General features: G+C 54.8%; 1 protein-coding gene across 1 annotated transcript in view; it reads left to right on the forward strand.

Annotated features, from left to right (window-relative positions):
• Window positions 1–19347, forward strand: part of cdc40 (cell division cycle 40 homolog (S. cerevisiae)) — a 31693-nt gene extending 12346 nt beyond the window's left edge. Inside the window, exons 10-15 of the mRNA XM_064340472.1 lie at window positions 3640–3741; window positions 6268–6383; window positions 7168–7301; window positions 15377–15453; window positions 17136–17280; window positions 18685–19347. Of these exons, the coding sequence (XP_064196542.1) occupies window positions 3640–3741; window positions 6268–6383; window positions 7168–7301; window positions 15377–15453; window positions 17136–17280; window positions 18685–18862 (752 nt within the window). The 3' untranslated portion in view covers window positions 18863–19347. The remainder of the gene's footprint in view (window positions 1–3639; window positions 3742–6267; window positions 6384–7167; window positions 7302–15376; window positions 15454–17135; window positions 17281–18684) is intronic.
• Window positions 19348–19479: the final 132 nt, after the last annotated feature.

Genomic DNA, 19479 nt, shown 5'->3' on the forward strand with positions numbered 1-19479 from the left:
ACAAACGCGAGCCTGAACTGACTCTCTTTAGTATTGATCCGGAAGTTTGTTTTGGACGGGAGCAGAAGAGACGGCGTTTAGCCGCCGTTTGGGCTCTCTGGAGCCGCGGTGTTTGTCCAGAGGTTTGGAATTCGCCGCGACCTTTAGCCCGCAGAGCTTCGGGTGGAGCGAGGCCCCCCTTCGGTCTGGGGGGGGGGGGTCCGGGGAGCTTCGCAAATAAAAAACCGTGCAGTGCAGGAAAACCAGCTTTGGAATGTTACAGCTGAGCAGGGTTTGCAGAGCAGGACGGGGAGCACGGAACACTTACCCGAAAAGGGCTGGTGTGGGTGCAGCTTTTTGTTTTAGCCAAGCACTAAGTCACCTGATTCAGATTATAAATGTCTTGATTGGAGACTATGAATATTTAACTAGGGCTAAAACCGAAACCTGCTCCCCTACCAGCCCTTTCTGGATGAGACTGGACGTCCCGCGGAGCTGACATTTTGCGGGGTTCCGTGCTCCTTGCCTCGGCCCAGGGGCTCCTCATGCGGTGACATGTGACCGCTGTCTCTCGGGGCAACTGCAGCTGTCGCCGTGGATCCTGTCAACAGGCCTTTTTTTCCTCACAGTCCAAACTGCCAGAGCGCCCTCCCTCCCTCCATCCCTCTCTCCCTCCGTCCCTCCCTCCCTCCCTCTCTCCCTCCCTCCCTCCCTCCCTCCCTCCGTCCCTCTCTCCAGAGCGCCCTCCCTCCCTCCCTCCCTCCCTCCCTCCCTCCGTCCCTCTCTCCAGAGCGCCCTCCCTCCCTCCAGAGTGCCCTTTGTCCCCCCTTCCTCCATCCCTTCTTCCTGCCCTTTTGAGCACCGTCCCTCCCTCCCTGGTAAATGGTAAATGGACTGCATTTATATAGCGCTTTTATCCAAAGCGCTTTACAATTGATGCCTCTCATTCGCCAGAGCAGTTAGGTGTTAGTTGTCTTGCTCAAGGACACTTCGACATGCCCAGGGTGGGGTTTGAACCGGCAACCCTCCGACTGCCAGACAATCGGTCTTAACTCCTGAGCTATGTCACCCCTCCCTCTGTCCCGACAGAGCACCCTCTGTCCCCCTCTCCCACCTGCCCTTTAGAGCACCTTCCCTCCCTCCAGATCTCCCTCCCTCCCTCCCTCCGTCCGTCCCTCCGTCCCTCCCTCCCTCCATCCCAGCTGTACAGCTGAGTTTAAAGTTTAAAGATGAGCGTGATGTCACCTGCGGCGTGCTGCGCGCGGCGGGACGCGGTGAGTTAGCGCCGTAAGAGGCCGACGGCGGCGTTTCACCCCAGAGGAAGCTGGAGCGGTCTCTAAACGAGAGAGAGAGAGAGAGAGAGAGAGAGAGAGAGAGGGAGAAGGAGAGGGAGAGGGAGAGAGAGAGAGAGAGAGAGAGAGAGAAGAGAGAGAGAGAGAGAGAGAGAGAGAGAGAGAGAGAGGGAGAGGGAGAGGAGAGGGAAGGGAGGGAGTAGGGAGAGGAGAGGGAGAGGAGAGGGAGGGAGAGGGGGAGAGGGAGAGGGAGAGGAGAGGAGAGGGAGAGGAGAGGAGAGTGGGCATGCGCGTTTTATTTTATTTTTTATTACGTCCAGTAGGAGAGCTCTGTCTGTTTAGTTTTATTGTAGAACTCCAATCTGATCGCTCATGCATAGCCATGTATGTGTGTGTGTGTGTGTCATGTAAATACATGCAAATAAATAAATATGTACCTAAACTATTAATCACAGCCATATGTGTGTGTTATATAAGTTCATTTGTACATAAATAGAAGATGTCTATTTGCTTATTTTAGAGCCTGTTTCTGCGCACAGTGTGGATCAAAGCGAGGGGGGGGGGGGGGGGGGGCGGATGGGATTCGTTAGCTTAATTAACGTGGCTTAATTAAGTAGCCGTGTCAGATGAAAACAGCGTTCCAATTTGGAACTTGTTCTTCCCCTCCCTCGCGCAAAAAAAAAAAAAAAAAAAAAACCTGAAAAGGGAGTAAAATGGCGTTTTTAAATAGCGTGTGGGTGAGAGAGTTAAAACGGGAGACTGGCTCGGCCTCCGTAGCCCCCTGCGTGGGTGTTGAAGGGGATAAAAACGGATCCTAACCAGCGCTGCGGTGCACAGTGCGTAGCTGCAGGCGCTCTGAAGGGCGGCCTGTACCTTAGCCCCGCCCCCCGCCCCCCCCCCGCTTCATCACGGGCCATTTAAAAGGGTAATGAAAGCAGGGCGGGCCCCACCGCGTTCCCTGCTGCTCACCCTCCTGCTGGGGAGATTTATCAGAATACCTCACGGGGGTAGAGGTGGAGGAGGGGGGGCGGGGCGGGGCGGGGCAGGGGGTGGGGAGGGGCCTGACGGCGGGGCGGGGTCTGTGGGCGCTCCATACATCAGGTGGAGGTCATTTCGCTGATGTTTGTGGCGCTTGTTAATCCATCACCAGGGTTGAGAAATGCCGTCTTCGTTTAGGCTGTGCGTGTGGTGTAGTCTGGTGTGGTGGGGTTTTTTGTATTTATTTATTTATATATTTTATTTATTTATATATTTACGGGGCGACATAGCTCAGGAGGTAAGAGCGGTTGTCTGGCAGTCGGGGGGTTGCTGGTTCGATCCCCCGCCCTCGGCGCGTCGAAGTGTCCCTGAGCAAGACACCTGACCCCTAATTGCTCCCCAATGAGCTGATTGGTACCTTGCATCCTTGCCGCCTTTCACCGTTGGTGTGTGAGTGTGTGTGTGAATGGGTGATTGTGAGGCATCAACTGTAAAGCGCTTTGGATAAAAGCGCTATATAAATGCAGTCCATTTATCATTTACCATTTTTTTTAAAAAAAGTGACCTTTAATATGTATTGAGAAATACAGAAGGATCTCTCGGCTTGTGATCCTTCGGCCCTGAGGGGTGTGGCCGCGCGGTAGTCACGGTAACCCCGCGGGAGCCCGGTCCCCGTTCGCACGTGGAGAGGCGAGACGGTGGCGCCAGAACGCCCCCCCTGGGCTTCAGCCCCTCCCTCTCTTAGCATGAGTCACGGAGTGAAGCTATCCTGTGATCTCTGTCTGTCTTCCTTTCTCTCTCCCCACCTCTGTCTGTCTGGCATTCTCTCTCTCTGTCTCTCAATCTCAATTCAGAATGCTTTATTTTGGCACGAGGTATTTCAATATATGTGTTGCCAAAGCTATACAATAAACCTTACAATATATCTCCCTCTCTCTCTCTCTCTCTCTCTTTCCCCCCCTTTCTCTTGTCCTCTTCCTCTCTCCCCCCGTCTCTCAATTTCAATTCAATCTCAATTCAAAATGCTTTATTTTGGCATGAGGTATTTCAATATACATGTTGCCAAAGCTATACAATAAACCTTACAGTATATCTCCCTTTCTCTCCCTCTCTCTCTCTCTCTCTCCCTCTCTCTCTCTCTCTCTCTCTCTTTCCCGCCTTTTCTCTTGTCCTCTTCCCCTCTCCCCCGTCTCTCAATTTCAATTCAATTTCAATTTAAAATGCTTTATTGGCATGAGGTATTTCAATATATGTGTTTCCAAATTTTAAATAACACTACAATGCATCTCTCCCTCCCTCTCTCTCTCTTCCTCTCCCTCCCTCTCCCTCCCTCTCCCCCTCCCTCTCTCCCTCTCCCCTCCCTCCCTCCCTCCCTCTCTCTCTCTCTCAGGACACAGTAAGGCCGTGCGGGACATCTGTTTTAATAACACTGGAACTCAGTTCCTCAGCGCCGCCTATGACCGCTACCTGAAGCTGTGGGACACGGAGACAGGTAAGCCCCTCCCCTCCCCTCCTGCGATCCGTCCCATGAGCGTGGGCGTGCTCACGCCCCCCCGGGGTGCCAGACGCTCGCCCCGCGGGGGTTTTTAAAGGGGGGCACGCGTCCACAGCAGCGCCTGTCTATCGCTGCGTTCCAGAGAGGACCGTCTCTGCTCCAGCACCAGATGGCAGCAAATAAACAAAGTGGTCCCGGCCCTAAATGCGCCCCCCCACCCCACACCCACCCCCCCTCAGCTCCACGGAGTTTCATCTCGTTCCTACTGCCTCAGAATGCAGCTCGGAGTGGCTCGCACAGAAGCGTCAGTGATTTTATTTTATTTTTATTTTATTTAGCAGTTTATTTTGCGGTATTTTGGGTGTTCTGGCGGCTGATTGCGCTGTGGCTGCTGCCCGCCCCTGGGCGCTCGGTGTGGGGGGGGTCGCGGTCACGCTCGCCGTTTCCTGTGATGTGATTTGATTTGATTGCTTCGCGCCGCGTCGGGGTCGTACCGCTCGCCGTTTGTCCAGGCAGCGGGCGGGCGGGCGGACCCGAAACCCCCCGGAAGCCGGGTTGGATCTGCGTCAAATGAGGGCGACCGCCCAAAAAAAAAAAGACGCAGAACGGGCCGTGGTCGCGACCCCCTGAAGGGCGACGGACGGCGGTGAACGCGTCGGAACGAAAACTTCCTCGGGGAGCGGAGAGTGACGTTTTAATCTCTTTTCTTTTTTTTTTTTTGCGTTTCTGTTCCGGCGGCCTGTCTGCTTTCCGTCTCTTAAAGAGGAGAACCCTCGCCGTCCGTCCGCCGTTTCCCCCGGAGACGGCCGGTAATTGGATCCTCCGCGTCCCTCACCTGTGGCCGTTATGCCAGACGAGACCGCGCTGAAGGAGGTGCGAAGGTCACAAGTGGTTGGGGTGTTGGGGTGTTGGGGGGTTGGGGGGGTAAGGGGGGGGGTGTTTGGTGTCATGGCAACCGCTGCTGCCTGACGCTGGGGGTGGCAGTTTTCTCAGAGCGGGGGTTTCTCTCCGTCCTCTGAAGGTTAAAACCACAATGGCGTGGATTCTTCTCCTGGGGGGAGGGGGGGTCGAGGGTCGGAGGGCGGCGCGTAACGCTGCCCCTGCTATCCCCCCCCCCTCCTCTGCACACCCCCCCACCCCCGACCCCTCCCTGTGCTGCAGCTGTGGTACAGAAAGCAGAACGCTCACAGATGGGGAACACAACACACTCTGTTCATGAATTTCATTTCACGGAGGAGAGCACCGGGAGGGGGGGGGGCGGGGGGGTTCAGGAGGCCTTCAGGCTGAACGAATCTGCTCTCCTCTCAGCACACCTGGGCTGGGGGGGGGCACTCACCCCCCCCTTCAGAGCCACTGTGTGTAATCCTGATCACCAGGGCTACCCCTCACCACCTGGGCTGATCCTTCTTTTTATTTCTCTCTCTCTCTCTGTTTACCCCCTCCTCTCGCAGTTGGCTGTGCGTTGAGAGAGAGAGAGAGAGAGAGATTGTTTTACATTCTCCTGTGGCTGTTGGCTGCAGTACTATATTAAGGCTGCTAATTGCGTTCACTTCGTCGGGGGTGCTGGCGAATTCTCTGCCCGCTCTCTCCAGCTCAAGTTCTGTTTTGTGTTCTGCAGATGTTCTTGCCCGTTGGCTAAAGCAGAGTGGTGCTCTCATGCGCAGTGCCTGTTCTGTGCTCAATTCTGAAAGCAGCTTAACAATAAGGATGTACACTTATCAGGGCACAAATGTACTCTCTCATAGTGAATTTAACACTGGGCAGTGTTATTCTGTAACGCCACACCGGTCGGTGTTTTGTCTTTAAAGCGTTTGTCCAAAGCCCCCTTCTCCTTCCTTCACTTTCTTTTTTTCTTTTCCGAGTGGCTTCGTTTCGTAAAGCCGTCGCCCAGCTGGGGTGGACAGCTGCTCTCGCTCCTTTACTTCCAGGAGGCGAAGGGAAGTGACACGGGGGGGAGGGTTTTTGCGCTGCCACCTTTTGCTCATGAGATCAAATGGATGGATGGGGGGGGGGGGTCCTGGTTTTTTGGATACTGGTTTATTCTCTCTCGCCCCCCGTGGACTGCAGGGGGGGACGCGGGTTTCCTCTCTGCGGCGCGAGTTCTGGAAAGTTCCGCTCGGTCCCTTCTGACGCGGCCCGGCCTGAGAAGGGGACGCTGTGCGTTTTCCTTTCCTGACGAGGCTGCTGGTGCTCCGCCCGGCTCTGCTGTCTGAGTGAGAGTGAGAGTGAGAGTGAGAGTGAGAGTGAGAGTGAGCGTGAGAGTGAGAGTGAGAGTGAGAGTGAGCGTGAGCGTGAGAGTGAGAGGTCCGTACGAGCCGGCAGCCCGAGCGCATCGGGCCGGCACCGCCGGGGTCGGCTCGGTAACCAGCTTTCGGGCGTGGTTCCTGTGGCCTGCCGAGCTCGCTGTCGGTACACTCCACGACCTGCGGGTTGCCTCGGATCGAATCGCCATGTTATTCCATACGCACAGGCAGAGGTCTAACCTGGGGTCTCTCTCTCCCCCTCTCTCTCTCTCTCTCTCAGGGAAGTGCATCTCGCGATTCACCAATAGGAAAGTGCCGTACTGCGTCAAGTTCAACCCGGACGAGGACAAGCAGAGCCTGTTCGTGGCGGGGATGTCCGATAAGAAAATCGTCCAGGTGAGACTCACAATCTCTCTCTCTCTCTTTCTCCTTTACCCTCCCTCAATCTTCCCCTCTCTCTCGCTCTTTCCCCCTCCTTCTCTCCCTCTCTCCCCCCTCTGTCCCTCTCTCCCCCCTCTCTCCCTCCCTCTCTCTTTCTCCCTCTCTCTCTCTCTTCCTCCCTCCCTCCCTCTCGCTCTCTCTCCTTCCCCCTCTCCCCCAGTGACAGCGGGGTAAGCTGGCAGGCCTAGCCGGTCCCTGGGGGGGGGGGGTCACTGACAGATTGGACACCAGTGGATTTCACGCTCTGTGAGCCCCAGCGTAAACAGCGCTTTTAAAACGCGGCCGCAAATCCCGCCGCCCGCGGGGGCCTGGGGAGCGGCGCGTTAATCACAGAGCAGCGCCAGGGTCCGAATTCACCCCCCCCTTTCCCCCGTTCCCCCTCCCCCGAGTGGCACTCCTCCGTCTGGAAAGGCAATCAGAGCACTTCAACTCAAAGTGCCAAAAATCAGAAGAAGAAAAAAGGGAAAAATAAATTTTGGCATCAGCAAAACTTTTCAGCCTCTGTCCCCAGAAAATCGAAAAGAAAAGGGTCAGATTGCCCCTCCCAAGGGCGACCGTAGAACCTCTTGGTTAATCAGTAGACCAGTGGACCTGAGAGAGGTTTATTTCTTCCAAATTGAAAAGGCCACATGGTTTGGGGTGTTGGGAACTATGTGACAGACCCAGGGGGGATCATGTGCATTAGAAACCTTGTGATCTCTCACTGATTCCCCCCCCCCCCCCCGTTCCCTCCCTGCAGTGGGACGTCCGGACCGGGGAGGTGGTCCAGGAGTACGACAGACATCTGGGGGCCGTCAACACCATCACCTTCGTGGACGAAAACAGACGCTTCGTCAGCACGTCCGACGACAAGAGTCTGCGAGTTTGGGAATGGTGAGCTATGCCCCCCCCCCCCCCCTCGTCTACTTTTCCAGTGTCCCCCCCCCACTCCCCTTACTGCCATGTCATATCTTTCAGAAAGTGTCAAATTCAATACAGCTCCATTCATAGCTAAACACAGGGGAGGTTTTACTGCAAATTGGCTTATGTGTTTATGGAGCCTTACCATCAATAATAAAACAAACAAAAAGTCTCATTCCCCCCCCCCCCTTTTTAAAGCAGGCCGTGTCATGTCCCCTGTGTTGAAAACTGATCCCCGTAGCCTTGGACTGAACCGGCTCGATAGCATTTAGCTAGTCCCCGCCCTTGGGAAAAATCCTTAAGCAGACGAGACCTAGGGAGCTGCTGTCCGCCTCGCACCCAAAGCCACCGGCCAGACATGAACGGCGACGAGAATCCGCATACCCGCCCCACCCCGCCCGCCCGGCCGCTCGCCCCGCCCACCCGCCCGCGTGCGGCACAGTCGTTTTGGCAGCGCCACGTTTCGGACGTGCTCTCTGTGAGCGGGCCTTTCCCCCGGCGAGGAGCGGCCTGTCTGTGACGGGCCCGAGCGCACGCGCCTCGCTGCAATTCGGGAAACTGCGATCTCGCGGCGTCGCGCCCTGGGGAGTTTCTCTGCAGCGCACTATTCCGCCAACAAATGGCCTTCCCCCCCCCCCCCCGCTTTCTTAGAGTGCTCTTTCCAAGTGCACTTAAACTCGTTATTTGAACGGTTTCATCTCAGTGTGTAACGGGCGCGTTCAGGGAAAGGCTTTCGGCCCGAGCTGCAGCTCCGGCGGTGAAAGTGGGTTCGAGAGGCGGACGGCGGCGCCACAGAAAGCCTGTCCGCGTGCACGGTGGCGGTAAAAGCGCGAGCCGTTCGGTCGGCCCCCGGGGGAGAGAGAGAACGGTTGCTTTTAACGTGTCCTGAGGCGAAGCAGAGAGCCAATCGGGCGCTGGCGTTCGAGGCTGGACCCGACCTTCAGAGGACACGCTTCGGATTTACGGCGAGCTCCGCCCATCTGTGAAAAACGGGGGGGGGGCTAAATCGCGGCTCTTCCTGTCCCGCCGCACGCGCTCACAGAGCCCAACCCCCCCAAACTGACCCCCCCGAGCTGAACCCCCCCGAACCGACTCCCCGAGCTGAACCCCCCCGAGTCCAACACCGGCCCGTTGGCCTTCCAGTGCGCCGTGAGGATAAGCATGTTCCTGTACTTCAGATTCCAGGAATCCTGCCCTCCGATGGGCTTGGGGGTGTGTGTGAGGGACCAGCATGCCCCGGGGCACCGCTCGATAATTTATTTCTTTCTTCCCCAGCCTTTCTTCCTCAAAACCCTCCACGTTTTCCTCCAGGTTTTATTCTTGAACTGCTGCTGGCTTTGAGGTGCCCCTTCTCCTCGCACAAATATTTGGGTGGAAATGAACTCTTGTGTGTCCCCCCTCTCCCTCCCCCCTCCCCATCTGACTGTCGCTAATCCCCAGGTCTGCTCACGGGAATGTTTCCCCCCCACCGTAAACAAAGGCGGCGGTTTGCACGAGAAGAAACCCAAATATTTAAAGAAGATGTCGATTAGAGGCCTTGGCGGGTGGGTTTATTAGTGCTGGGCCGTTCCGTGGAGTTTCCAGTAGTTCTGTTGCGTCTCCAAACGCACGCGTCTGCTGCTGGTTTTTTGCACGTTAACCGTTTGTGAGGTTGTGGGTTTCGGAGTTCTTCCCCGTGAGGCAGAACCTGTTTTTTTTTTTGTGTGGAGGTAATCAAAATGAAAGATGGTTTCTGGGTTAAAAAAAAAAAAAAAAAAAAAACGGCGATATGACAAAGGAGCAGTAGATCTCCACCAGTGTGAATGAGGCGGAGTTTTCTTTTAAACGGCTGTAGGTCGGCTTTCATAAACGAGAGCCGAGAAATCCAAACATGGCGGCCATTTTGGGAAACGGGCCCTAGCGGTCTCCAGACCCGCCTCCGACCGAGGACCCGGCGCCTTTAGCGGGTTTGATCGTCGCGTCGCTGCTTTGGGAAAGCTCTGCGTCGTTCGCCCTCCCTGTGGCAGTTCAGTGTTTGGGGGGGGAGGGGGGGCTTTGGGCGGGGTGATAGGTAGTCTGACTCAGGCGTTGGTTGTCCAACCCTCCATCCCTAAACTGTACAGCGAGGCACAGGGCTGGACTGTATTCTCAGGGAACCCCCGCCACCCCCCTCCCTCCAGATTTCGTGCCTCACTGTTCCCAGTCCTCCAGCTGGGGCCCAGCCGCTCCCCTGGCCGGACTGAGCGCGCTCAGATGGAGGGATTACAGGGATCAAGTGTTGGAGCAGTCAAGAGTTACAGCGCCATTAAAGCGTGGAGTCTGGTCTCAGTCAGAACGGGAAAGGGAAAGGGAGAGGAGAGAAAGGGAGAGGAGAGATAGAGAGAGAAGAGAAAGACAGAGAGAGGAGAGAAAGGGAGAGGAGAGAAAAGGAGAGAGGAGAGAAAGAGAGAGAAGAGAAAGTGAGAGGAGAGAAAAGGAGAGAAGAGAAAGCGAGAGGAGAGAAAAGGAGAGAAGAGATAGACGGAGAGAGAAGAGAATGGGAGAGAAGAGAAAGGGACAGAAGAGATGGACAGACAGAGAAAGGGCAGAGAGGGTATTGAATAATGGAACCCTTTGTTCCCTTCTCCTCTCCCGCCATTTTGTGTGGCCGGGCCTGTTGGTTCAGGACTGCACTGGAGAGGGCGGAACGGGCTTTGCCAGCGTTAGCATCGGCGTTATCGTCGTTCTGCTCGCCCGATCGAATCCGCCGTGGTTATACCGCGGCAAAAGCCCAAGGAGAGGATGGGGGGTGGGGTGGGGGTGAGGGTGGGGGGGAGGGGATAAATAAGTAAAAGGGAGAAGGATGCAGTCTTCAGCGGCGTGAGGACTTGAGAGAGGAGTTGGAGGGTTTATTAGCGGACCGGAGGCCCGAGGGGGGGAGTGATTTGGGCCGAGGTGCGAGGCGCTTGCGCGGGGGGGGGGCTAACGGGAGCGCTAACTGCTCGTCACTAAGCCGTCGTTATTCGGGGGGGGGAGGGGGGGTCGCGTGGCTGAGGGGGCCCGGTCTCCTCCTCTGTGCAGGTCGTAGCTGACGGGGGCTCCTGATTGATGCAGGACGCCAAGCGGAGGGGGCGTGGCTAACTGGAAAGGTCACCGCCAGGCTGTTAATGGATTGAGTCAGTCTCTCTCTCTCTCTGTCTCTCTCTCTCTCTCTCTCTCTCTCTCTCTCTCTCTCTCTCTCTCCCTCTCTCTCCCTCTCTCTCTCCCTCCCTCCCTCTCTCTCTCTCTCTCTCTCTCTCCCTCTCTCTCTCTCTCGCTCTCTCGTTCTGTCTCTCTCTCCCTCTCTCTCTCTCTGTCTCTCTTTCTCTCTCTCTCTCTCACTCTCTCTCTCTCTCTCGCTCTCTCGCTCTGTCTCTCTCACTCTCTCTCTCTCTCACTCTCTCGCTGTCTCTCGCTCTCTTGCTCTCTCACACGTTTTCCTTAGGATGTGCACTTTAGCCAAATGCGATTGATTGCAAGTCTGAAATTGTGGAGTACAGAGCCAAATCAAGAAAAATAATGTCTGTCTTCCAAACACTATGGAGCTGACCGTGTGTGTGTGTGTGTGTGTGTGTATACATCCATGTATGTATACAATGAGCTCTATAATGTTTGGGATTGCTGCTCATTAGGGTTAACTATCCCTCTTGCGCTCTCTCTCTCTCTCTCTGCATATTTACATATTTTAGTTTTTTGTTGAGGCAGCCTGTCTGAATGTAGTCTTCTGTGTGGGCAGAGTATTTTCTCCAGGTTCGGTTGCTTGCGGCCGTGCAGGCTCACCCAGCTGCGGGCCTCAGAAGCGCCCTGTTACAGGCGCTGTGTGCTGCTGCAATAACAGCCTGCCCGCCGAGCCTGTTCTGGTGGGGCGCGCTGGGGCTGCTGCTGAAGTGATGAGAAGAAGAAAAAGCTGATTGCAGCTCAGCACAGTGTTTTTGGGGGTGAGCGGGGGGGGCGGGGTTGTGGGGGGAGCTGTTGGTGGGGGTCAGGGGGAGTGAGGTTGGAGGCGGGGGGGGGTCTTCAGTCCTTCAGTCCTGCACCCCTGACTCTTCTGATTGGCAGCTCAACGAGATCTCTAGCTGTGGGGTGAGGTGTGCTTCGTTAGGGCTGGGCTGAAAACCTGCTCTTCAGTGCAGTGTGCCACCTAGACCACACAATTTCACACACCAGCGCACTCTCTCTCACACAAACACACATGCGGTCTCTCTCACACACGCGCGTACACACACTCTTTCTCTTTCACACATCAACGTACTCTTTCACACAAACACACAGTCTCACTTTCTGTCTCTCAGACACTCTCAGACATATTCTCACACCTCACACACACGCGCTCATACACACTCACTCATTCTCTCCCTCCCTCTCTCTCTCTCTCTCCCCATCTCTCTCTCTCTCTCACAGACACAGACACACACGCATATACACTCTCTCCCTCTCTCTCTCTCTCTGTCTTCCTCCCTCCCTCCCCGTCTTTCTCTCCCTCCATCCCTCTCTCTCCACTCTCTCCCCCCCTCCCCTCCCTCTCCTCCCTCTCTCCCCTCCCTCCCCCCCCCCCAGAGCGCCCGTAGTAAAGGATGGTGTTCATTATGGGTCCTCTGTGCCTCGCCTCTCCCCTCCACTCCGCTCATAACACATTCCGCACACAGAGAGGCTGGCTTCAGCTCTGCATGTGAAATCAGCCTGGCCCCGAAACTCTGCCTCTCTTTCTTTTTCTCTTTCTCTCTTTCTTCTCTCTCTCTCTTTCCTCCAGGAGAGGTAACTTTAGATTTGTGGCCTGAGTTTGTCTCGAGAGTGAATTGACAGCGACAGGGCGGGGTTTTCGCGGGGGGTGGGGGGGGGGGGGGGGGGGGGGGCAGGGGTGATGAGGGCGCTGCGTCCTCCAGCGCGGACACCGCCGCCGGCCCCGTTTAGCATTTCCTCTTCCTGTTTGCGGAGCGGTCGCTCTGCGTGGCGTTCCGCGGGCCGGGTCCTCCACCGGAGCCGTCGGAGGCGAAGGGTGGCGTCGGTCCTCTGCGGGGTCAGGCTGTCGCTGGCTGCGTAGGAGCTCAGTTCTGCGGGGAGACTGCAGATCCGGCAGCCCTGCTGATGGCCTCGCTGGGCGTCCCGTCTCCCAGAGAGGGAGGGGTTCAGTGGGCCGGGTTTACCGGGTCTTGTTGCTCACTAGTGACCCCTGCTGGTCAGCAAGGCGCCCATGCTCTGTTTTCTGTGCATGACATGTCTCCTTCCTGTTCATGTCTGCACAGAGCTCAGCCTGTGTGTCTGCGCTCATGTGTCTGCGCAGAGCCCGGCCTGTGTGTCTGTGCTTGTGTGTCTGCGCAGAGCTCGGCCTGTGTGTCTGCACAGAGCTCGACCCGTGTGCCTGCGCAGAGCTGGGCTCGTGTGCGGGCGGTGTGTGAAAGATGGAGAGGCTCGACACGCCGCGTTCAGGGAGGAGAGCTCATTCCTGTCTGCACTCCGCTGAATTGATCGCCGCGGTTACGGCAGCGAGCACAGCTGGTGAATACGATTAGGCTGCTCCAAGTTGCGAGGAACAAGCTGCCCCTCTCAATCCCCCCACCTCAAGCCCATTTCACATGCTTTGGGCCGTTTGGTGAGGAGGATTTGTGGGTGTCCTGCGTCCTGTTGATGCCCGAGAGCGGACCGCCTCAGTTTAATATCCTGTGTGCGGCTGCTTTTATTGGAACGGAATGTCTTCATTCCCCACGCAAAAAAAGAAAGAAAGAAAAGAAAAAAAAGTCGGGGAATGTGTTCGCGAACCGTTTTAGCACTGCTGTACTCTCTTTTTAGACTGCGGGGGTCAGAGGCGGGGGTAATATCCCCCCTGACACCCCCCCCCCAGTCTCGACGGGCGCGTCATCTCTCGCGCTGAAAAATCTCCCGCGGGGGGGGCGAAGCCTGGGAACAGGACCGGTCTGGATCGCGCTCGGGTTTCTTGTACACAAATCTGCCGTTTTTAAGAAGTCCCCCCGGATAGATTTAAAAAAGGTTTATAAAAATGGTGAAAGTTTCAGACGGTGACAAATGAGCTGGACACAGTTTATTTCGCCGTTTAAAAAACAGGCTTTTGGTGTTCGGTTGTCGTCGTTTAGTTGTAGAGAATTCACTGAGGGTGCTGTCACACCGCCGGGGAGAGAGAGGGACTGTCATTGTAAACATTACGAGGTAAAACAAGCTGCTCTCCTCCAGAGCGGCTAAGCTAACGCTGCTAGCCTTACTTGGGAAACTGTCGTTCGTGGCCGTTCTTCAGGGAACATCAAAGTGTTTTTTTTAGCCCCGCCCCCTCCAATTTGCCTGAGCCATTCAGAAGCCAGTTTCTATGGTTACATTTGATGTACTGGATTATGTCTGTTTTTTTCTTTCTCTTTTGGATTTTGTTTTTGATTGGACTGTGACCGCTGTACCCTCTCACGGTGGCTCTGCACTGTTATTTGCTTTGATTCGCCGGTTTGATTGCAGCCGTTTTGATTGGTTCACGGGTAAATTAAATTTGTGTTCTCAGTTCTTGTGTCTGTTGCGGAGTTTGGGAGCGCGTCCAAACCCGAATGCCACACTCCGAAACGGCCCAGAAAACGTCTCGATAACGCCGGCGATGTTCGGTTGGATGAGATTAGCGGGGGGGAAAAAGTTTGCGAAACAAAATAACGGTAATTTGGTTTTGACATTTCACGAACGGGCGAGACAGGCCGCCGCCCACCTTCTGATTACAGGTTATTTTTCGGCTGAGCGGAGACAGGCTGGGCTTCGAGTGGCGGCGGCGTTCCTGCGCTCCCCCGCTGTGTAAAACAAGGCGAAGGGACCAATCCCGGAGCTCGCCGATATTCAGCGCTTTTACAAACGAAACGCGAACGACACTTAACACTTCGACGGCGGCCGTGTCTCCGTCTGACTCCGAGGAAGGACGCGGCAGTCGTCGAAACGTTATTTTTTTTGTTCGCAGTTTGTAGTAAAGCCGAACGTCCGTTATAGTCTGTTTTTCCTCATCCCTCTTGTGTGCGGGTTGGCGCATTAAACGCTGCGGGCTCCCGCGGCGAGGAGTGAATCTCGCGGTGCTGAATATTCACGCGCAGTCTCCCACCTTAGCAAGGTGTCGGGGAGCAGCTCGCGTGTGAAACTTCGCTCTCTTCCCACCCGAGTTTATCTTCCGGGTCTGCGCCGGTCTTATCGCCGCGTGCGTTTAGCGTCTCTGTCACTCCGCCGCTAACGTTTTATCGCCTAATAACAAACCCGTCGGCACGTATTTAAAAAAAAAAAAAGTCGCTTGCTCTCGTGGATTTATTGGTTTTATTTGAGGGCGGGGGCGTCTGTAACTCGTATTCACATTACTGTAGGGAAATGCAGTGCAGCTCATGCAGAGAGTTTGTGAGGTGAGGCGTCTCCCTGATCTCATCTCGCCGTCAGAACTGACCGCGTCGCTCGTCACCTTGCGCTAGCTCACGTACCTTAGACAGTGTGGCTGCTTAATGCTTGTATTTGCGTGTTTTGCTAGCTGCCTGTTTTGCGATTTTAAAGCGAAGGGTCTAATCCTCCCGTGCGCATGCTGCACAGATGCTGAAGATCAGCTTCCTATGCCAGTTTCCCCCCCCCCGGACAGGGAGGGGGCTGGTTCCGTTGTCACGGCGACTTCACTTCTGTTCCAGCGCTTCTGAACACCGCCAGCAGGGGGAGTATGTCTGCAGGCTGGGGGCAGCACCCTCTCTTGTGACCGCAGGGCTCCCTGCTTTCTGTCAGAGCACTATAACCAGGGAGAAGGTTTTCATGAGCCCTCAAGAGCTTGATCAGTGCGTGAGGTGTTTTAGTGCTGGGCTGTAACAAAACCCAGACTCCACACTAGACCCCACACCTTTCTAGATGGGCTTAGACATCCCTAATTTGCCAACAGGTCCTTAATCGTATGATTCTTTAGGCTGTTTACCACTTATTACTGTCACAGTGCCACCTTCAGCATAACATGTACAGGTGAAATTTTCCGCAGGTCACATGGTCTTGGCAGAGCCTATGAAAGCACACCTCTGCCTTGATGCCCCTCCCCTAACCTTGCTCTTCCTTTGCAGGGACATTCCTGTGGACTTCAAGTACATCGCCGAGCCCAGTATGCACTCCATGCCCGCTGTGACCCTGTCACCAAACGGTGAGCCTGCTGCACACACACATACACATGCGCACACACACACACACACACACACACACACACGCATGCACACACACACACACACGCGTGCACACAGACATGCACGCAAACACACGCAAACACACACACACACACACATGTGCCCAAACACACACACGGTCACATCCACGCTCCCATACTACATACACACACACATGCACACAAACACTCAAGCTCACATCCACACTCCCATACTACAGACACCCGCACGCACACACACACGCACAAGCACGTACATGCTCGCATCCACACTTCCGTACTACACACACACACACACACACACAAACTGTGCCACTCGTTATCACATCCACCCACGTGTGCTGTTAGCCGGTCTGCTGCATGTTAAATGTGCGTGTTCATTCTCAGTTCATCCTCACTGTTGCATTGTTTGCCATCCGAAGGTCTCCCTGGTTTCCCAGGATAAAGCGCACATTTCATGTTACGCTGCGCCCGCGTGCCTGCAGCCAAACTTTGGCTTCCCTCGTTATCCGTGCGCACGCCAGTTTCCCCCCTTTTTATAGCGTTTGAGGTCTGGAAGCCTCTCTGGTTTCCCGCAGGATGGTGAGCACATGTATCAGGGAGGTTCACTTCGGTGAAGAACAGAAACCCGCCGTTTCCCCCCCCCCACGGTCGTGTTCACGTTTTGTGTTGATGCCCGTTTGCCTCTTTCGAGGTGCATAATTTATGAATCCTCGAAGGGGGGGGGAGGGGGGGGGTGATATTTTTTGGTTTTGTTTGAGAGAGCGTATAGTTTGTGGACCGAGAGGAACAGGGTGCCTTTTCTTTGCTGACAACAACGGTTGGCGCGTTGGAGCAAATTGGCCGAGATATTCCCATTTTCACCCCACTGGCATTCCCTGGTAAAGGTGAAATTTCTGCGGAACATTTAAGCATTGTTTCCATGGTTCTGTTCGCCGAACGTTCTGACTGGTGGAATCTCCTGGCACGGCTAATAAAAGCCAGTCTGTGGGCGAGAAGCACTGGTGAGCGCGTTCTGAATGTGTTTTTGGTTGAAAAGCGTCTTTTTTTTATTTTTATAACACTTTTACATCAGGAGGAGAACGCAGCAGGCTTCACAACATCGGTTCCTAAGTCCTGTTCCTGGAGATCTACAGTCAGCGTTGCTTTTCATTTCAACCCCAATTTGGCACGGCCCGATTCTGCTAATTAGCAGCTCAGCGAGATCTCTGGCTGTTAAGTGAGAATGTGCTTCGTCAGGGCTGAGATGAGAGCCTGTGGGGGACGGTAGATCTCCAGGAACAGGGCTGAGAACCGCTGCTTTATAATCTCAGCCATTCTCAGTCAGAGAAAGGCCATTCCATTTCTCCTTCTCCTTCTCCTTCTCCTTCTCCTTCTCCTTCTCCTTCTCCTTCTCCTTCTCCTTCTCCTTCTCCTTCTCCTTCTCCTTCTCCTTCTCCTTCTCCTTCTCCTTCTCCTTCTCCTTCTCCTCCTCCTCCTCCTCCTCCTCCTCCTCCTCACTTGATTTTTGGCCCCGCTGGGCTGTGGTAGTTAACCTCTGCTGTGTGTGTGTGTGTGTCTGTGTGTGTGTGCATGTGCGTGTGTGTGCGTGTGTGCGTGTGTGTGTGTGTGTGTGTGCGTGTCTGTGTGTGTGTCTGTGTGTGTGTGTGTGTGTGTGCCTGCAGGGAAGTGGCTGGCCTGCCAGTCCATGGATAACCAGATCCTGATCTTCGGGGCGCAGAACCGCTTCCGGCTCAACAAGAAGAAGATCTTCAAGGGTCACATGGTGGCGGGCTACGCCTGCCAGGTGGACTTCTCCCCCGACATGAGGTGAGGCGCTCCGGGCCGGAAACGTGCCCTGTGCTAGTCTGCTAGTTTTTATGGTTTTTTTTCTTTCAATATTCTAAGTCAGTGTTCTAGAACTGCGCTGCTTTCAGTCACCAGCAGTGACTGTTACATCAGCATTGGAATGTTCAGCTGAGAACATTCTAATCTGTGACCTCACACCTCGCGGGGCTAATTCTAAGTGTCGACTGCGCTGAAATGTAGCGTGGATCAGGGGACGGCTCGCGGCGGTGGGGAACATTAGGACTTGATCTTGAACTCGGCACGACCCCCTTCAGTTTCCCCGCGTCTGTTTGCGGAAACCAGCGGTGCGCGGAAGCTCACTTTCCCCTCACTCCTTCCGTGACTTTCGGCTGTCTCTGGAGACCTTCTGTGTCTGAGTGGGATGCTGAATCCCAGTCTCGGCTGCCCTTTGCGTTCCAGACGTCTTATTTCACCTCGAATCCTGCAGTTTTCTTTCTCATTAACCTCCCCGTTTTTGTGTTCTGATCTATAATGGAAGCGACTCGCCCTGGCGGGGTTCTCAGATATCCGGACGCTCTTGCTTACGAGCCCGGCCTCCTCCTCCTCCTCCTCCTCCTCCTCCTCTGCAGAGCGCGGAGCGGAGCCAATCTGCGCCGCGTTCTTGACGCCGGGCCAAGTCGCGGCGCTAAATATACTCTCGTCTGGAAAGCAGGCGAGGACAGCGATCGCCCGTCTCCCGGAGGTCGGCCAGAACGCCACTTTATTATTCCGTTATCGCCGTTTTATTATTTTATTTCTGAGAAAGGAAACTTTACATAAAAAAACGGTATCAGCTATTTCTGTATTTACGTTTGCGTTTCGAAGCTTAGCGGGCTCTCGTCCGGGGCGAAGCGGGCGCTCGTGAAGGTTCGGGGCAGAAGTCCAGAGCGTCGCGTCCGATCGCAGCAGCCGGTGCATAAATCTACAGCGTACTGTCGAGGTCTGGCGCGGGTTCGAGAGGAAGGCCGAGGATCTGCTGCTTCTCAGGAGCAGATGGGTCTGAGAATGCAGTGCTGGATGCAGTGCGCGTGCAGCCAGGGAACCTGTAACAAACGCCCAGGCTTGGGTGTGCACAGGTGTGTTTTCACCCTGCAGAGGAAGACAGGCAGTGACAGCAGACCACCAACCGCCCTCATGCTGGGGTTAAACTGTACTTAAATGTTTTATTCATTTATTTTTATTATATTTTTTCTCTCCCTTTGATAAGGGGTTGATAAGGATTAGAAAAATGAAAGCACAAGAAGAAAAACATTGATCTTACGTGTGCATGCATATATTCATGCGCACGCATATGCATATATTGATGTGTACACGCATGCATATATTGATGTGTACACACATGCATAGGCCGTCTCCTAATTCCGCCCCCCCCCCATCCCCCCCCAGCTACGTGGTGTCGGGCGACGCGGACGGGAAGCTGAACATCTGGGACTGGAAGACCACCAAGCTGTACCACCGCATCAAGGCCCACGACAAGGTGTGCATCAGCGCCCTGTGGCACCCGCACGAGACCTCCAAGGTCATCACCTGCGGCTGGGACGGACAGATCAAGCTGTGGGACTAGACTCCTCCTGCACCTCCTCCTGCGCCTCCTCCACCTCCTCCTGCGCCTCCTCCCCACGCTCCGGACTCGCAGAAAAAAAGCTCTGCAGGGCTGGCATCCAGTCTTCACTCTTCTTCTTCTTCTTCTGCGGTGTTATTTTTACTCCCTCTCTCTCCCTAGAGAGAGTCGCTGGGCTGCGGAGGAAGAGAGGGGGAAAAAAAAAAGAAAGAGAGGAAAAAAAACGAGGACGAAGCAGAGAGAGAGAAAGCGATCGGGTCTTGTTTTATTTACGGCCAGGCGAAGGAGCAGTGGGATTGGTTGCTTCGCTTCAACGAATCGTGTGGCCGCAGTCCGTAGCGAGTAACACACACACACACGCACCTGCTCCCGTGATTGTAACTGTTGTAATTTTTTTTTTTTTTTTTAACCCGTGTCCTCTTTGTGAAAATAAAATTTTGTATATTTCCAGTCAACACATTCAGGAGAAATAATAATCTTTTTATTAATCTTGGTCTGGATCTCAAGTTTTTCGTTTTAATCTCTGCAGGGCGCAGTGCGTTTTTGTCTTCCGCGTTAACGGTAAAGCAACGCCGCTCCAATCGAGAGCATTCCCTTAAGAAACCCTTAAAAAATTGGAA

Source organism: Anguilla rostrata, chromosome 6, assembly GCF_018555375.3.
Source record: "Anguilla rostrata isolate EN2019 chromosome 6, ASM1855537v3, whole genome shotgun sequence".
In the NCBI taxonomy this organism is placed as follows: domain Eukaryota; kingdom Metazoa; phylum Chordata; class Actinopteri; order Anguilliformes; family Anguillidae; genus Anguilla; species Anguilla rostrata.